We start from the raw sequence: 15,796 nt of genomic DNA, 5'->3' as shown, positions 1-15,796 counted from the left end.
ATCTTCTTGATAACCATATTCTCCATATGGAAACATGAGAGGATATTGCAGTGGAATGAAAACAATGTGAGTTTCATGTAGTCTTGTCAATTCACCAGAACATTTTTTGACAATTATATCTCTGCCTACATCTATATTGGCAAAATCACCAACTATTAGTGCAGCTCTTTCATCACATGAAGATGTGTTGTACACTCTAGGGTCTTTGTTTCTGGCTCTAAATAGTCTTAGGGTGAAATCTGATTTCATATTTTGCAGTGACAAATCTCTAACTCTTCTAAAAGATTTAGCCAGAACATTATGATTGTCAATCATTTTAATCAAATCAGCAACCAATGATTCATCTAGAACAGATTCCTTACAGTTTGACCTAAAACATAATTAACAGAATAGATGTCAACAAATGTATTTAAATATTTAATATTTAATTTAAGCAAGATAAAGCACATGTTAACTAACCTGAAATGCTTCATTTTGTTACTCATTTCATTTTCGGTATCATATATGTACATTTGTGCAAACTTTAGCTTTGATCCATCTTGTGGCAATAAACTGCCAATACGGTGATAGTTCTGTCCATTAAGAAAAATTGTGGTGGAGCAGAACCATTGTTCATTGAAGCATCTATCTTACCACCAATTGAAGTAAATGAGAATATGCTATTGTATATTCTTATATTCTGTAAAAATAGTTTGCTTCTATGATCTTCACCATTTAACAAAGCTTGAAGCAAATTAGGTGGTTTTTTTAATAGTGGAAGTTCCATTTTTCCCTTTTGGCAACACAATGAAAATTGAACTTCCTTTGAGGTGTTACATTTTTCTGCTCTTTCTTCATACCAAAGTTGAGCTTTACAGTATTGGTAATCCAAGCAAGGTTCTCCAATACTGAGAAGTTCTAAACATCATTAAAAAGCATTAGCATGAAATGCATATATTTCATGTCAAATTATGTACAATTGGTGTTCATTTACCTTGCAACTTCGCTTTGCAATACAATTCGTTTGTACTTGTAGTATCTGGTTCAATTGTAGTCAAATGACATACATTAAATTAATGCTTCAAATTATATAGTTATTCACATGACTAAGTTTGGCATTAAATTTTTGAATGACCTTCATCTGTTATTATTGCTGAAAGATCATTTATTGTGTCTGAATTATTTTGTTCTGTTGTTGTTTCATCATCAAGACAAAATCTGTTTTGAAGTGATTGTATGACTTGAAAAGGATATTTGACAACCTTATTCTTAGAGACAAAATAGGAATCATTTACAACTTCAGATGTGGCACCTATGGAAAAGAATTATTAAAACAATTTACTTACATGCACTGCCATTATCATTATGAAGATTGATATATATCAATAAAAACCTACTTACCTGCACTGCCATTGTAATTATTTCGTCCATTATTTCTCTGTTTGTTATTGTTAACAACTGTACTCACTAAAAAAACAAATTCATATAAATTTTAAAATCTTACTCTTCATGGAATAAAAAGGGTATATAAGAACTTAGGATGAATGTAGAAATATACTGAAAGTATTGTTGTATGTTATAGTAGAAGCTGGAGATTGTGAAGTGATTAAGTTGTCTTTGATTTGATTGTGAAATACAGTACTAGAAGAACTTGATATATTATTTTCAGCCACTGCATTCAAATGAATCTTATGTTATTATTTATTAAATGAGACTTGAGGCATATTATTGAGGAACAAACAAAGATCATTCACCAATTGTTATCTGAAATATTGCATTCATATTTTGTATGTTTTTCATGTTGTTTTGTACATCTGTAAAATGATTATTGTAAAAGACGTGAATGTAACAGAATAAACAAAAAAACTTCATTCATTGATATAAGAAGAATTTGTAAAAAATTAAGTTATAAACAAAAGACTTACTAAGATCCAACTATTGACTTCCTCTGTATAGCATTTTCTAGTAATTTTTCAGATTGACTTGTTTTATCTGTCATTACAAAATGAAACATATTTCATTATGCATCTGTCTTGTGAAGTTCCAATCGAAGAAAAGAAATTTAAAGTTAGTTATAAAAAGGAAACCAGATATTTTGCTACTTTGAGAACCATTGTTGGTATATTTAGTTTTTTTTTTTCTTGCGTTCTCTTCTTTGTAATCTACAACACCCAAAAAAAATAGACATAGACATGAAGACTTTGTAAAGATTTTAGAATACAAATTATACATCTTTTTTCAAGTAGTTTTCAAAGTACATGAATGAAATGTGATGTTAGAAACTTACATGAATATTGATTACTTTTTGCAAGCAACCTTTTTTGTAGCATCATCTTCCTTCTAAGCCTGACATTTTTACAATCTTTTTTGCTTCATTTCAGAAAAAAAAAAAACTTTGAAGACTTTGAAAGGTTACAATGGAAGAAGAAGCAAAAACAAAAATAAGTTGACTATAGGGCTGCAAAAGTGTATATTGTTTTATTCCTATATTGATGAATGTATTTGTTAAACTTTTTTTGGCATTGTACCTCTAATCACTATTGTGGAAAGACAAATATTTGTAATTGTAATAGAAAGTAGTTGTAAGACTACAAAAGGTTTTTATCAGTAGAGAATCATTAAAAATAGAAACAACATGCAGTGTGGATTGTTAATATATCAGAAACAATGATAGAAATATGAATTCTTTCATAGTTTTTTTTTTGTTTTTGCAGCTAAGAACACATTTCTTTTTTATGTAGGTACAATAACACATGTATTTTTTATGCAAGTATTATATATAGTACACCGAAGAGGATAACATAATAGAAACTTGGTTAAAAATTCTGTGGTCAAACATTAAGCAATTTTAATTTGATTAATTGTCAATCTGAGTACATATTATCAAAATCTCCACATCTTAAAACAAAATACCTCTATACATATGAGACATAAGTATAATAAATATGATTGCAGACTACCACAACATAAATGGCAAAGGAATTTCAATAGTTGGATTACAAAAAGTTCAATTCAAATGGCTTTCTTGATATTATATCAATGAAACAAATTTGATAAAAAAAAATCATACAATAATTCTATAAAACACACCAAAAAACATTCTCTGAATACAACAAATGTGTTATTAATACATTTTTTATTTACATTAACAAAATAAGCTCTAAAATAAATTATTATTGTTTTACTATAATATGTCTCACTTTAATTCAATGTTTAATTAAACTTTCATCTTAATCTATTTATTTGCATTCATAGAATCTGACAAAAAGTTCAAACTACTTTCATTAATAGAAAACAAAACTATACATAGGCATTGCTGAAAATATAAAAAAGTTTGCCTTCATGAACTACATAATTAGCACACATAAAAAGAAAACTATTGCTACTCGGCAGTTAAAAAAAGAAAAGAAAATCAACTATGAATTAAAAATTACAATATGTCAGCACTTTGACATTCTGATTGTTTTTCATCTGGTCAACTTCAAACATCAGGTCTATAGTTGCATCAAATCCATGAGCAGTACAAAATTCCTTCCAGCCACTTCAAATTTTGTTAAACTTCTTTGGATGATTTCTCAACAGTAGCTTGCATTTGACTATCTTACGCGGTCCATGAAGAACAATGTTTTTAAATCTTCCTTGACAAAGCTAATTGCCAAAATCAGTTGGCAAATCCTAACAAATTGAATCAAATAATAACATTAAATATAAACTACAAAATAATAAAAGATATGAAATATAAATATAAATAAAGAAAAAGATAAATATAAATAACAAATATAAATGAATTTCACCAGATGGCTAGCCTGGCATTGGTATGGATTGAGAAATATGCAAAAATGCAACTTCGATCTTGAAAAGGGGTTTATCTGACGCAAGTCTTTTCAAAAAGCGTTCAATAGACAAAGGTTTGCATTTACTGGGAAAAACAGTGATCTGGAAGCAAGAATGACCGACATATTCAAATAAATATTGTGGTCATCTTGTAGTTCATAAAGGTCCCTTAAATCAGGGCATCCTCCAATTAACAACGGTTTCTCTAAATTATTGTTATAAGTCACAACATTGCTATTGCCTTCAACATCCATTAAAGTCCACTAGCGCTCAAGATCATGATCATAAAGAATGGCGAATGCACGATCAATGAACCCAACAACCTCAAAATATTCACATTTTAAAACAAAAAAATAGATTAGTTGAAAGAAAAATGTTGTTATTCATTTGAAAACGGTGATAGAAATAAAAAGAGAAAAAATATTTTTGTAAAACAACAAATCGATGAAACTATTTTAAAAAATGTGAATAAGAAATGTTAAAACCAAATAAGATGAATAAAAGAATACAAAATGAATAAAAAAGATTAAGATGTTTTGTATACCTCTACAATATCAATAATGGACTCATTGACCACATGTTGTTTTTCCCTACTAAACTCTCCATTCCCAACATATACATCCTCAATAACTTATTGACAAACATATGAGTAAATACTAAAACATAATTACCATTTTTAATCTACAAACATATCGGCACAAGATTTCTTTAAAAAGATGGTTGCATCCCTATCAAACAGCACAAATGTGGTTGAATCTGATGAGTCCATGACTCGAATTTTGATTCTATATCTGTAAAAAGAATAAAAGTTATGAATCATAAAAATTGGAAAGTACAATCACATATTTCAATTGACATTAAATGTAATCCACAATAAGTTTACCTTGGAAAGACTTTCATAATATGCTTATTACACTACTCGCAAAAAAACATCTTAGAATCTGGATAAACTATTTTGTTGCAAACACAAGCAGTATACCACCAATCATCCTCAGCCAAAATATGCTTAATGGTTCCAAACAATATGTAAGTGGTTACCTTTCAATATAAAAAAAAAATAGTCAAAACATTCATCTAAACAACAAAATTTAAAATGTTGATATATCCTAACCTCTTTGCAATCTTTGAGACCTTGTATGTTTGTCCTAGATATAAAGATTAAGAAGTCATCGTCAACAGTATGTTTGGAACTTTGTGAAAACTGAGTTAATCCTTGAGATGGTGATTCAGTGTTCTCACACATTCTATCAAGTAAAAAAAAGGTTACATAATACATATAATCCAAGATTTGTTATTTATAATAAAATGAAGAAGAAATACAGTATTACCTTGATTTGAGTTCAGATGCCTCCTTGAAACCAACATTGTATTTAATCCTAGTGCAGAACTTACAATTCTGAACTTGAACCTTATCTAAAATGAAAAAAGTGTATGTGAGACTAACATTGATAATAGTGTAATAAAAAATGTATAAAACTAATAAAAACGTTTTACCTTGAAAAGTTTTAGTTTTAGCAAACTCTATAATTATTGCAGGATTTTGTACTTCTCCACTTGAAAGAAAGACATTCATTTCATCCACATAAATACCAAACAAAGTATATTATATTTGAAACCTAAAAAGTCAATAAATGTTATGTGACATCATTATTTTCATACAGCCCAAAAAAAATGTATGTAGTAAATTTTAGAACTAAATTACCCATTAGCTTCTATGGCAATGACATTTAATTTTGTTGTCTTTCAATCCACTTGCAATTATGTTTTAGTGCCAACTCCTACCAGTACTCCCAAGATATCTACATAATAATACAACAAATGATTAAAAAAATTATTAAAGATATATTAATACCAATAAAAAATACATAATATAAAAACTATAAAGCAAAGGTGGTCAATAACAACAAAGGTGTGTATTGTGGTTTAATATTTAGTATCAAGCAAAGAAACTTTTGTACCAAACTGGAAATTAATCTTATAAGGGTGGTGTGTAGTTTGGTATATTCCATTATTCAGAGCCACATTGAAATTTTGGATGCCATAAACATGGCCTTCAAATATTTCATTTTGAAATTTGTAAATTAGAGTACGTCTAATATACATGTGTATTTTACCTCCCTACAAAAAATGAATATAAATAATATGTTTAACCTACAAATAGTTTTTCTTCATAACATTGATGGAAAAAATGAAATGCAATATTACCTCTTTGTCTTGAATAACCAACTCCATTAGAACGGACACCTCTGTTTACTGAAATCTGAAAATAAACCATGAACGTATCACCCTAACAATGATATTCCAGTTTTCCTTCTCTAGAGTAACTTCAGTTAGCTTATGGTTTTGCTTTTGAACTTCACAGAAAGACATATTGAACTCACAGCAACGATATACAAAGATCAAAACTCAAGAAATGAGAAATACATTTGTGACCTCATACATATTTATAGATAAAAAGATTATATTCAGATGAAATTAATAGAACTAATAAATAAAAAGTTTAAAAGCAGATGTAGAGTTTCAACTTTCTCTTTGGTCAAATAATGCATAAAAAATTGTAAGTTGACGAACGTAAGCTTTAATAATAACATGGATTTGACAATTCTCGAAAAACTTAAGGCTGATATGTTAGTCAAGTGTTTACTTTTGAATGGTAGAAGAATCAAGAAAGCACAAAAATACAAATTAGGTCTCTGCAAACATTGAGTTGTAAGCTATTGAAAAAGTGATAGGCATATGATGTTAATAAAAATATATACTTTTGACCTACAAATGCAGATTTCATACTAACATGTTTTTGTGAAAACTGCAAATATCAGTTATTCATGTCATAAACCATTAAATATTCATATGCATGTATTCATAGGTTACATAAAAGGTGAAAAGTAATACAAACAAATTATGCTGAACAAAAAGCATGTAACATATTATTTAAAAGTAAAATGTGTTGGCGTGGTGTATTCTACAATCAACCATTAATTGTAACACTAATGTGGAAACAATGTAGATATGTAAATTCATATTGGTGTATAAAGCATTCAACAAAAAAGGATTGAAGAAAAAAGATGTTATTTCAGAATTGGAGAATAGAAGGACAAACTCTAATCATGTCGACAAAAACATATGAACTGCATAACTTCTGGTATTTTTTGTAAACAAAAATAGATGAAGTGCATACCTTTGGTTAAGGATCATTTATAAGAATCTGATGTTGCTGATGAAAAGTAATTTGGTTGAAAACTTTTGATAACTGTACAAAAAGTAAAGAAAGTTTTATGCATAGAAAAATTGACGTCAACGAAACAGATAAGATTTGAATACTGATACAAACTTCCTGGAGAACCAAGTAAATATCTGCTCGACTTAATTTATTAATTTAATTTATTAAAATGATATGACGTGTTGTTATGCATTAATTTTGACCAGTGAAAATTGTGGTGCAAGATTTAAAATATATATCGAGCAGTGTAAACAACAATATCATTGCGCAGTTTCAAAATCAGAGTTTAAAAATTATTAACATTGAAAAAATGAGAATGAGATTTTTGACGGTTGAGTATGACATTAAGTAACTGCAAACGTGTTGGAAGCAAAGTAAAATGTCTTGAATAGCGCAAAAAATCAAAAACTTTTTCAAAGTGATTTTATTCAACAGTTAAATAACATTTTAAATTATATAAACTTTTTAAAAAAATAAAAACTCAATGATAAGACATTTTTGTGTTTGAAATTAATTAAATGGCAAAGATATTGAAATGTGGAAAAAAATATGGAGCAGTCTTTAATTAAATGATAGTTTTTTGAAATGGCAATAATATAGTTGAAAATCAAAAGACTTAAACATATATATAACATAATAAAGTAACATAATAATTCATAGCAACAATAAAGTCCTCAAAATATTCAAATACCATAGTTCATGGATGCTTTCGGTCGTGATGATAATTTTCATTTATATTAAACAGAACATTGACATCCTTGTTTGTGTGTTCACCGTCAACCTCAAAGATAACTATATATCTTGCCTCTAGTCCATGAAGGTCACAAAACCTTTTCCATCCACTGCCTATCTTAACAAACTTAGCTTTTATCAACAACTTGCATGGAACTTGTGCTTTTGGACCGTAAAGCACAATATCTGATAACCGACTATTGCGAAAATATTTAGATAAGTCTGAATTCAAATCCTGCAAAAAAACATAAAATTAGATAATATCAAATAAAATAGAAGTTTTAATAAATAATAAAAAAGATAAAACTTTACACAGAAATCGTGATTCATTGAGAAATAAATAAAAAAGATAAAAGCTTTCAGACAAAGATTGAAGTAGATCATAATGGAGTTACAGAAATGGTGTTTAAAGGATTTGAACATGCATACCTTTATACAAATGATATCTGCGAAAATGATTTACGAATGTAATGGCGAAGAACTAATCGGTTGTTGGTCATGCAATGTAGAAGAACTGTGAATGTTGAAACAGATGATGATCAAACAAAGAAGAGAAATTTTTAGATGAAGGACGTAACTGAAGTGTGAAATGTGAATAGACAAAGAAGAGAAATTTTGAGATGAAGGACGAAAATAAAGTGTTAGATGTGAAGAGAGAGATAAGAGAAATTTAGAGATGAAGGATGAAAATGAAGTCTGAGATGTGAAGAGACAGGGAAGAGAAATTTTGAGATGAAGGACGAAAATGGAGTCTAAGATGTGAAGAGACGTATTTCGTATTGAAAAAAATAAAAGAAGCAGTTGAAATATTGAACCAGTGTAATGATTATTATCTTAGGCAGTGCAAATGATAATGAAAGAAAATTATACACACTTGCACCGTAACATATATTTCGATTTCGTTTTGATTAATGGATTATTTTAATGTTTAAATCTGAATCAAATAAATGATGAAAATGTGTGGGAGATGATGGAGCAGTTCAAGTATCTATAATAGTGCTTTAATGATCATTATCTGGAGCAGTGCAACTAATAATGAAAAATATTGATTGACACGTTTATTCGTCATTAATTGCAAGTTTTGTTTTAATGCGTTGGAATATGAAAGGATTTTGTAAAACAAAGAGGTTGCACAGTGTCGTGAGCAATGATAAATTTCATTTCCAATGCGTTGCAATATTTCATATTTATTTCATATTTATTAAATTTTTAATATTTAAACTTGACGTGAAATGATTTATAATGTTTAGGTTAAATGATTTTAATAAAAATAATTTAATACTTAATATTTAATGTATTTTAGTGACGTTTACATTTTGAATTTAAACGGAAACATAATTAATTATTATTAATTGAAAATATGTTTAACATTTATTTATAACTATTTATAACTTCTGATTTTCAATGATTAGATTCAAGAAGTTAACAATTTCATTAATGACTTTGAAAAAAGTATATAACATGAAAATAAAAAAACACATAACTTCATATATAGAAAGTTTAAATTAAAACACGCATAATTTCATCTATATAAGAAGTTTAAATTATAACTACATAACATCATGTATATAAAGTTTAAATTAAAACATGAATAACTTCATCTATATAAGAAGTTTAAATTATAATTACATAAATATGTGCTAAACTTTAAAAGTAATTTAATGGATAGAGAACTTTGATATTTATGCTTGTTTTTTCACTTTCACCTTCAAAAACAACTTCACGGTGATCATCTGCAGATAGTTCATGAAGAGCACAAAATTTTTTCCAACCCGCTCCCATCTTAACAGACCTTGGTCCATGGAGAGCAATAGTTGAAAGTCCACTATTTTCAAAATAACTCACAAAGTCTTTTTTTCAAATCCTGCAAAAATAATGTCAACAGATATTACTTATTAATAAGGCATTTAAATAAATATCACAAAAAAAAAATCTAACCAAGTCTCTGGCTTGACAGTAGTATCTCGATAGTTCAACTTAAAAATGAATTAACTTTGACATAGTTAGAGGATGACGAATGGCAATATTCTTTAGGAAGTTGTCTTGGATTTTTTAGACTGAAGAACGTTCAGAGAATTGGATTTGGAAAGAACAATTTCCAATATATTTTAACATAAACAATTTGTCTGACTTATCTGCATAGAAAGATCTTAAGGCATTCCAGCCTTGGGTAATCATTGGAGTGTGAATATCCATGTTGTAGGTAACATTGTGAACATTACATTCGTAATCAACAATGGTCCACTGTGAACCAATGTCCTTCCCATATCGTATTATGAATAGTCAGTCCATGTGTCCAAAATCCTTCACAAATGAGCAAGTTGAGATAAAAATTAAAGATAGTAATGAATGTGGTCTTCCAAAGAAATAAATATAAAGATAAAAATTATAACTGTGAAGGAATAGAAAAATAAACTCGGTCTTTCAGAAACATAGTAATGAATCCGCCAATAAGTTCTGCAGAAAGAATAGATTGTGGAGCGGCCATGGCTTCCATTGTAGGATAATAGAGTGGTGATGTAGAAGACTGGTAAGAGAAGAAATTGGTAATATAAAAAAGAAGATTCTTGCTTGTTAGTTGTTAATGAAGAATTGCAAACATTGGAAATATATAAAGAGAATAGGAGAAATCATACATGTTCCAACAGTGAGTGCTTAATTGTCATCGTGCTTCGAAATTATTGCAATTCCTTGGAAATAAACATTATAAAAAATAAGTATAAATTATAAAAAACAAACTTGTAAAATAAAAAATTATAAAAAAAACTTTATTAAATAAAAATAATAACATAAGAACAAATACCAAATTATTAATTATAAAATGAAAACTCGTCAAATGCTAAATTAAGGATTAAATGCTTCATTAACTTTATTTTTGAAAAATTAATAAAATTAACTAAAAACTATCAGATGTTAAAGAAGGATGTGAATAAAAAATCAAACTTTTATTAAAAAATGAAACTTTACGTACTATTGTCTCTGGTCGATCTTTTCTAACCTTTCATTGATGTAAACAAAATCAAATTTAAGATTAAAGAAAACTTTAAGAAGATGAAAACACAAAAATCAATTGCATAAAAGTATGAATAAAAAGTAGATTTTTTTTTATCGAGAAGGATGAAAATAACTGAAAGCTTAGTAAAAAAAACTTCACATACCACTGTCATTGTGCAACCAAAAAAAATCAATTCTTGTTCAAACTTTCTGCTTTTTGAGAGACTTGCATGTCTTACACCTTTTCATTTCAACCATTTAGCTGCATACGTGTTGGAGATGAAAACATAACAATCTATTGCATAAAAGCAAGAATAAAAAGTTAAATTTTTTGATTGAGAAAGATGAAAATACCGAAAGCTTAGTAAAAAAATACTTCACATACCATTGTCATTGTGCAACCAAAAAAATTCAATTCTTGTTCAAACTTTCTGCTTTTTGAGAGACTTGCCTATCTTAGACCTTTTCATTTCAACCATTTAGATCAGAAGAAAGTAAAAAAGAGTTCACAGATCTAAATGTTTGAGTCAGAAACACAAAGATGAAGTTTAGTAAAAAAGGTGAGGACGAAAAGGATGAAGATAACCGAAAGTTGAGTAAAAATAAATACTTTACATACCGTGATCATTCTACAACCAAAAAAATCAAATCTTGTTCAAAGCTTCCGTTGTTTGAGAGTTTTTTTTGTCTTCGACCTTTTCATTTCAACCATTTAGACCAGAAAAAAGTTTGGTTCAACGAAAAAATCAGTTAGATAAAAGCAAGAACCAAAAAGATGATTTTTTTTCATTGAGAAGGTTGAAAATAACCGATAGTTGAGTAAAAGTAAATACTTTACACACCGTTCTCATTTTTTGCTGTGCCTGGTGAAGAATTGTAAAAGAGAAAGAGAGTTCACAAATCTGAATGTTTGAGTCAGAAACACAGAGATAAAGTTTAGTAAAAAAGGTGAGGACGAAAAGGATGAAAATAACCTAAAGTTGAGTAAAAATAAATACTTTACATATCGTGGTCATTCTGCAACCAAAAAAATGAAATCTTGTTCAAAGCTTCCGCTGTTTGAGAGTCTTGCCTGTCTTCGACCTTTTTATTTCAACCATTTACACCAGAAAAAAGTTTGGTTCAACGAAAAAATCAGTTACATAAAAGCAAGAACCAAAAAGATGATTTTTTTTTCATTAAGAAGGTTGAAAATAACCGATAATTGAGTAAAAGTAAATAGTTTACATACCGTTCTCATTCTTAGTCGTGACCGATGAAGAATCGTAAAAAAGAAAAAAGAGTTCATAGACATGAATGTTTGAGTTAGAAACACAGAGATGAAGTTTAGTAAAAATGGTAAGGACGTATGTAAAATGAGAAAGATGGTGTTCTGTGTGAGTGAGAAAGAGAGAAATGAAGCTGAAGATTTGGTGTTCGCCATGGTATTGTGTGTGAGTGATCCAAAGACAGATGAAGAAGCTGAAGAGGTTTGAGAAAGAGAGAGAAAAAGATGAAGAGGTTTGAGAAAGACAGAGAAAAAGCTGAAGAGGTTTGAGAAAGAGAAAAAAGACGATAAAAATGTTTGAAAAAGAGAGAGAAGTTTGAAAGAGATGATACTGTGTGTAGGACACAGAGAGTGAGAACAAAATGTGAGAGTGATTTCTTTTTTATTTATTTTTTAATCTTCAAAATTTTGAAAGGATGATACGTAGTCATATTTTCCTCATGTAGAAAGAAAATTTTGAACGTAAATGATTCAAAAATATTAAAATATTGAATAAGTTATCATTTGTTAGTTCACAATTGTATATTAGATTATATTATTGTTAATATTTTTTATAATAACATCTTTAAAATAAATGTAATTATATATATATATATATATATATATTAACAGTTTTAATAAATGTTAATAAAATATGTCACTATAACTAGTTAATGTTGTAGAGAATACGGCTTATATATAAACGTAAAATATTTGAATGATAATACACAGACTCTTTTAACATAATAGTTCGAGAAGAACGTAAAAATATAACAAGGCTTGCACTTGAAAGAGTTGGATCTAGACCTATATTTGGTTTTTTATATATATCTTTATGTTTTTATTACTTTTTATTAACTTAAGTGGCTATTTGCAGGTGTACTTATATTTTCTTGGTTATATGTATATTGAAAGAACTCTTGTCCCATATTCACTTCTTGATCAACTTAACAGAAAAATGTCAAGTTTAGGAAAATAAATTCGATGATGAGATATAAATTTATTGTCACTTTTTATTGCGCGAGTCTAAAACAGAAGACGATAGTTATTGAAAATATCATAAACAAAATTAGTCATTATTTTACTATATTTTTTTTATTAAAGAAAGTGAAGTCCACTTTTTTGTTTTGGTAAGCGAGTCAATCCACTATTTATTTTTTGATAAACAAGTCAAGTCCACTTGTCTACTTCCAACGCGGAATCGCAGTTGCACTTACACCCGGCGGCTATTATCTCCTTCTCCAACTTGCTCACGCTTTAAAGATAAGCTTAATGATGCAAAGCATTTCTAAATTTTCTGCAACCACTCAATGCTAAATTTTCAAAATCTCGCTCTTCTGCTGACGCTGTTGTTTCTGCTATGGAAGCCTGCCATATGCAAAAATGGGTGCACGGAAAAGTGTGGCGGCATCCACATTCAATTCCCATTTCACCTCAGAAATAGCAAGTTCAATCACACCACGGGCTATCCTCGTGGGTTCGATCTGCTGTGTACCGATGCAGGTGAGACTGTGCTGGATCTGCCTTCTGTTCCAATAAATTTGCTTGTAAAAGACATAGATTACAAGTCACAGCAAATCCAACTCTACGACCCTCAAAATTGCCTTCCTAGGGAACTCATGAAGCTCGGCAATTCCTCTATTTCACCATTTAAATTCGAATCATATGGGGACCGGAATGTTTCCTTCTTCCGCTGCAACTCAGTGTCATGCCCAATTTTGCAACTTGATTCTGGAGATGACTTTCTTAATCCTGAGATAGTATCGTGCACTAAGTTGAGTGAGGTTTACTCCGTCCAGTGGTATGTACGGGATTACTTGAAGAACATCGTGGTTGCGGAATGGACCAACCCCAATTGCAGTTCCTGTGAAGCACAAGGAAGTAAATGTAGATACAAGAATGGTACCCAAAGTGAAATTGAATGTTTCGTTTGCCCCACAAACGGCCTTCGAACGTCAACTATTGTACTTATTGTAGCAGGTATGTGCGGTATCCTTGTTTCCCTGTTTTCTTTCTCTGTTTGTGGTTCTTTGTAATGTGTCTAACAGAAGATACACCCACAGGGGGAATTGCTGGTTTCATTCTTGTGCTGCTTTTGGCCAAGGCTTTGTTTCATGTGCATGACCATTATAAGATGAAAGGAGAAGACCAAGCTCGGATAGAGAAATTCTTGGAGGATTACAAGGCAATGAAGCCTACCAGATTCACTTACGCTGACATTAAGAGAATCACAAATGGGTTTAGTGAGAGTTTGGGAGAAGGAGCTCATGGAGCAGTGTTCAAGGGAATGCTCTCCCGTGATATTCTCGTTGCTGTGAAGATACTCAATGACGCAGTTGGAGATGGAATGGATTTCATTAACGAAGTGGGAACAATGGGTAAAATTCATCATGTCAATGTTGTTCGCTTGCTTGGATTCTGTGCTGATGGATTCCACCGTGCTCTTGTTTATGATTTCTTCCCAAATGGGTCACTGCAGAGATTCTTGGCTCCACCAGACAACAAGGATGTTTTCCTTGGTTGGGAGAAGTTGCAACAAATTGCTCTTGGTGTTGCCAAAGGGATTGAGTATCTCCATCTGGGTTGTGATCATAGAATACTTCACTTTGACATCAATCCTCACAATGTTTTGATAGATGATCACTTCAATCCAAAGATCACTGATTTTGGACTTGCTAAATTGTGTCCTAAAAATCAAAGTACTGTGTCTGTGACTGCAGCCAGGGGAACCTTAGGCTACATTGCCCCTGAAGTTTTCTCAAGAAACTTTGGTAATGTGTCTTATAAGTCTGACATTTACAGTTATGGAATGTTGCTCCTGGAAATGGTTGGAGGAAGAAAGAATACAAATATGTCAGTGGAGGAAAGTTTCCAAGTTCTGTACCCTGAGTGGATCCATAATTTGGTGGAATCACGAGACGTGGAAGTTACAATTGAGGAGGAGGGAGATGTTAAAATTGCAAGGAAACTTGCCATTATAGGACTTTGGTGCATTCAGTGGAACCCAGTGGACCGTCCATCCATGAAAACTGTTGTACAAATGCTTGAAGGAGATGGAGACAAGTTAATTGCACCACCTACTCCTTTTGATAAGAGCGGTTCCTCAAGAACAAATGCAGTTGTTCAAGCAAGACACCAGAATTTCGAGTTGGAAATTATTCATGAAATGGAAGAGTAAATAAAGTGTCACTTTTAGGTTTTCATCAAATGAAATTTGTACTTTAAAGAAGTTGTAACACAATAAGGCAGTTCCCTTTTTAAGGTTTCTAATCTGCTTGTTTATTGCTTCTTATGCTTCTGCTATTATACTAATACAATTTTAGTTTTGGGAATTTGTCCCTATAGAAAATAGTCTAACAGGGCTGGCTGAATTTGTAATGGGGGCACCTCCAAAACAAAACACAATAAATAAAAATAAAACATGGGTTACGCTTTGTATGTATTATGGCATTACGATTTTATTACAATGGAAGAAGAATATTGCTATTCAATGAGAGCAACTATAGAGACCAGAGACGAGAATGAAGAAAACAAGAAATACAACAACCAATCCTCTCTCTTCTACTAAGATTCTATATAACCAACTAACGAATGCATCACAAAATATTTTGTATAAAACACTTTTCGCAACAAATTTTGTAGAAAATACTTGCAAATTTTATAATTTTGTAGGAAATGATTATCCACGAAGGAATTATCTGCCAATTAAAATTCTTAGAAAAAATGGCAGAAAAAAGTCTTTTCTTACAAATTTTTTTAACAAATTTGCAAGAAAAGTCCCATGTAATATG

General features: G+C 30.0%; 1 protein-coding gene across 1 annotated transcript; it reads left to right on the top strand.

Moving 5' to 3' along the window:
- Positions 1–13,184: 13,184 nt before the first annotated feature.
- Positions 13,185–15,354, top strand: LOC114194262 (rust resistance kinase Lr10-like). Its single transcript, XM_028084385.1, has 2 exons — positions 13,185–13,985; positions 14,069–15,354. The coding sequence occupies exons 1-2, from the start codon at positions 13,316–13,318 to the stop codon at positions 15,181–15,183; spliced, it is 1,785 nt and encodes a 594-aa protein (XP_027940186.1). The 5' UTR covers positions 13,185–13,315; the 3' UTR covers positions 15,184–15,354.
- Positions 15,355–15,796: the final 442 nt, after the last annotated feature.

This window comes from Vigna unguiculata, chromosome 8, assembly GCF_004118075.2.
Source record: "Vigna unguiculata cultivar IT97K-499-35 chromosome 8, ASM411807v1, whole genome shotgun sequence".
Classification (NCBI taxonomy): domain Eukaryota; kingdom Viridiplantae; phylum Streptophyta; class Magnoliopsida; order Fabales; family Fabaceae; genus Vigna; species Vigna unguiculata.
The sequence above is the reverse complement of the archived record's forward strand: the minus strand, read 5'-3'. Positions and strand labels throughout refer to the sequence as shown.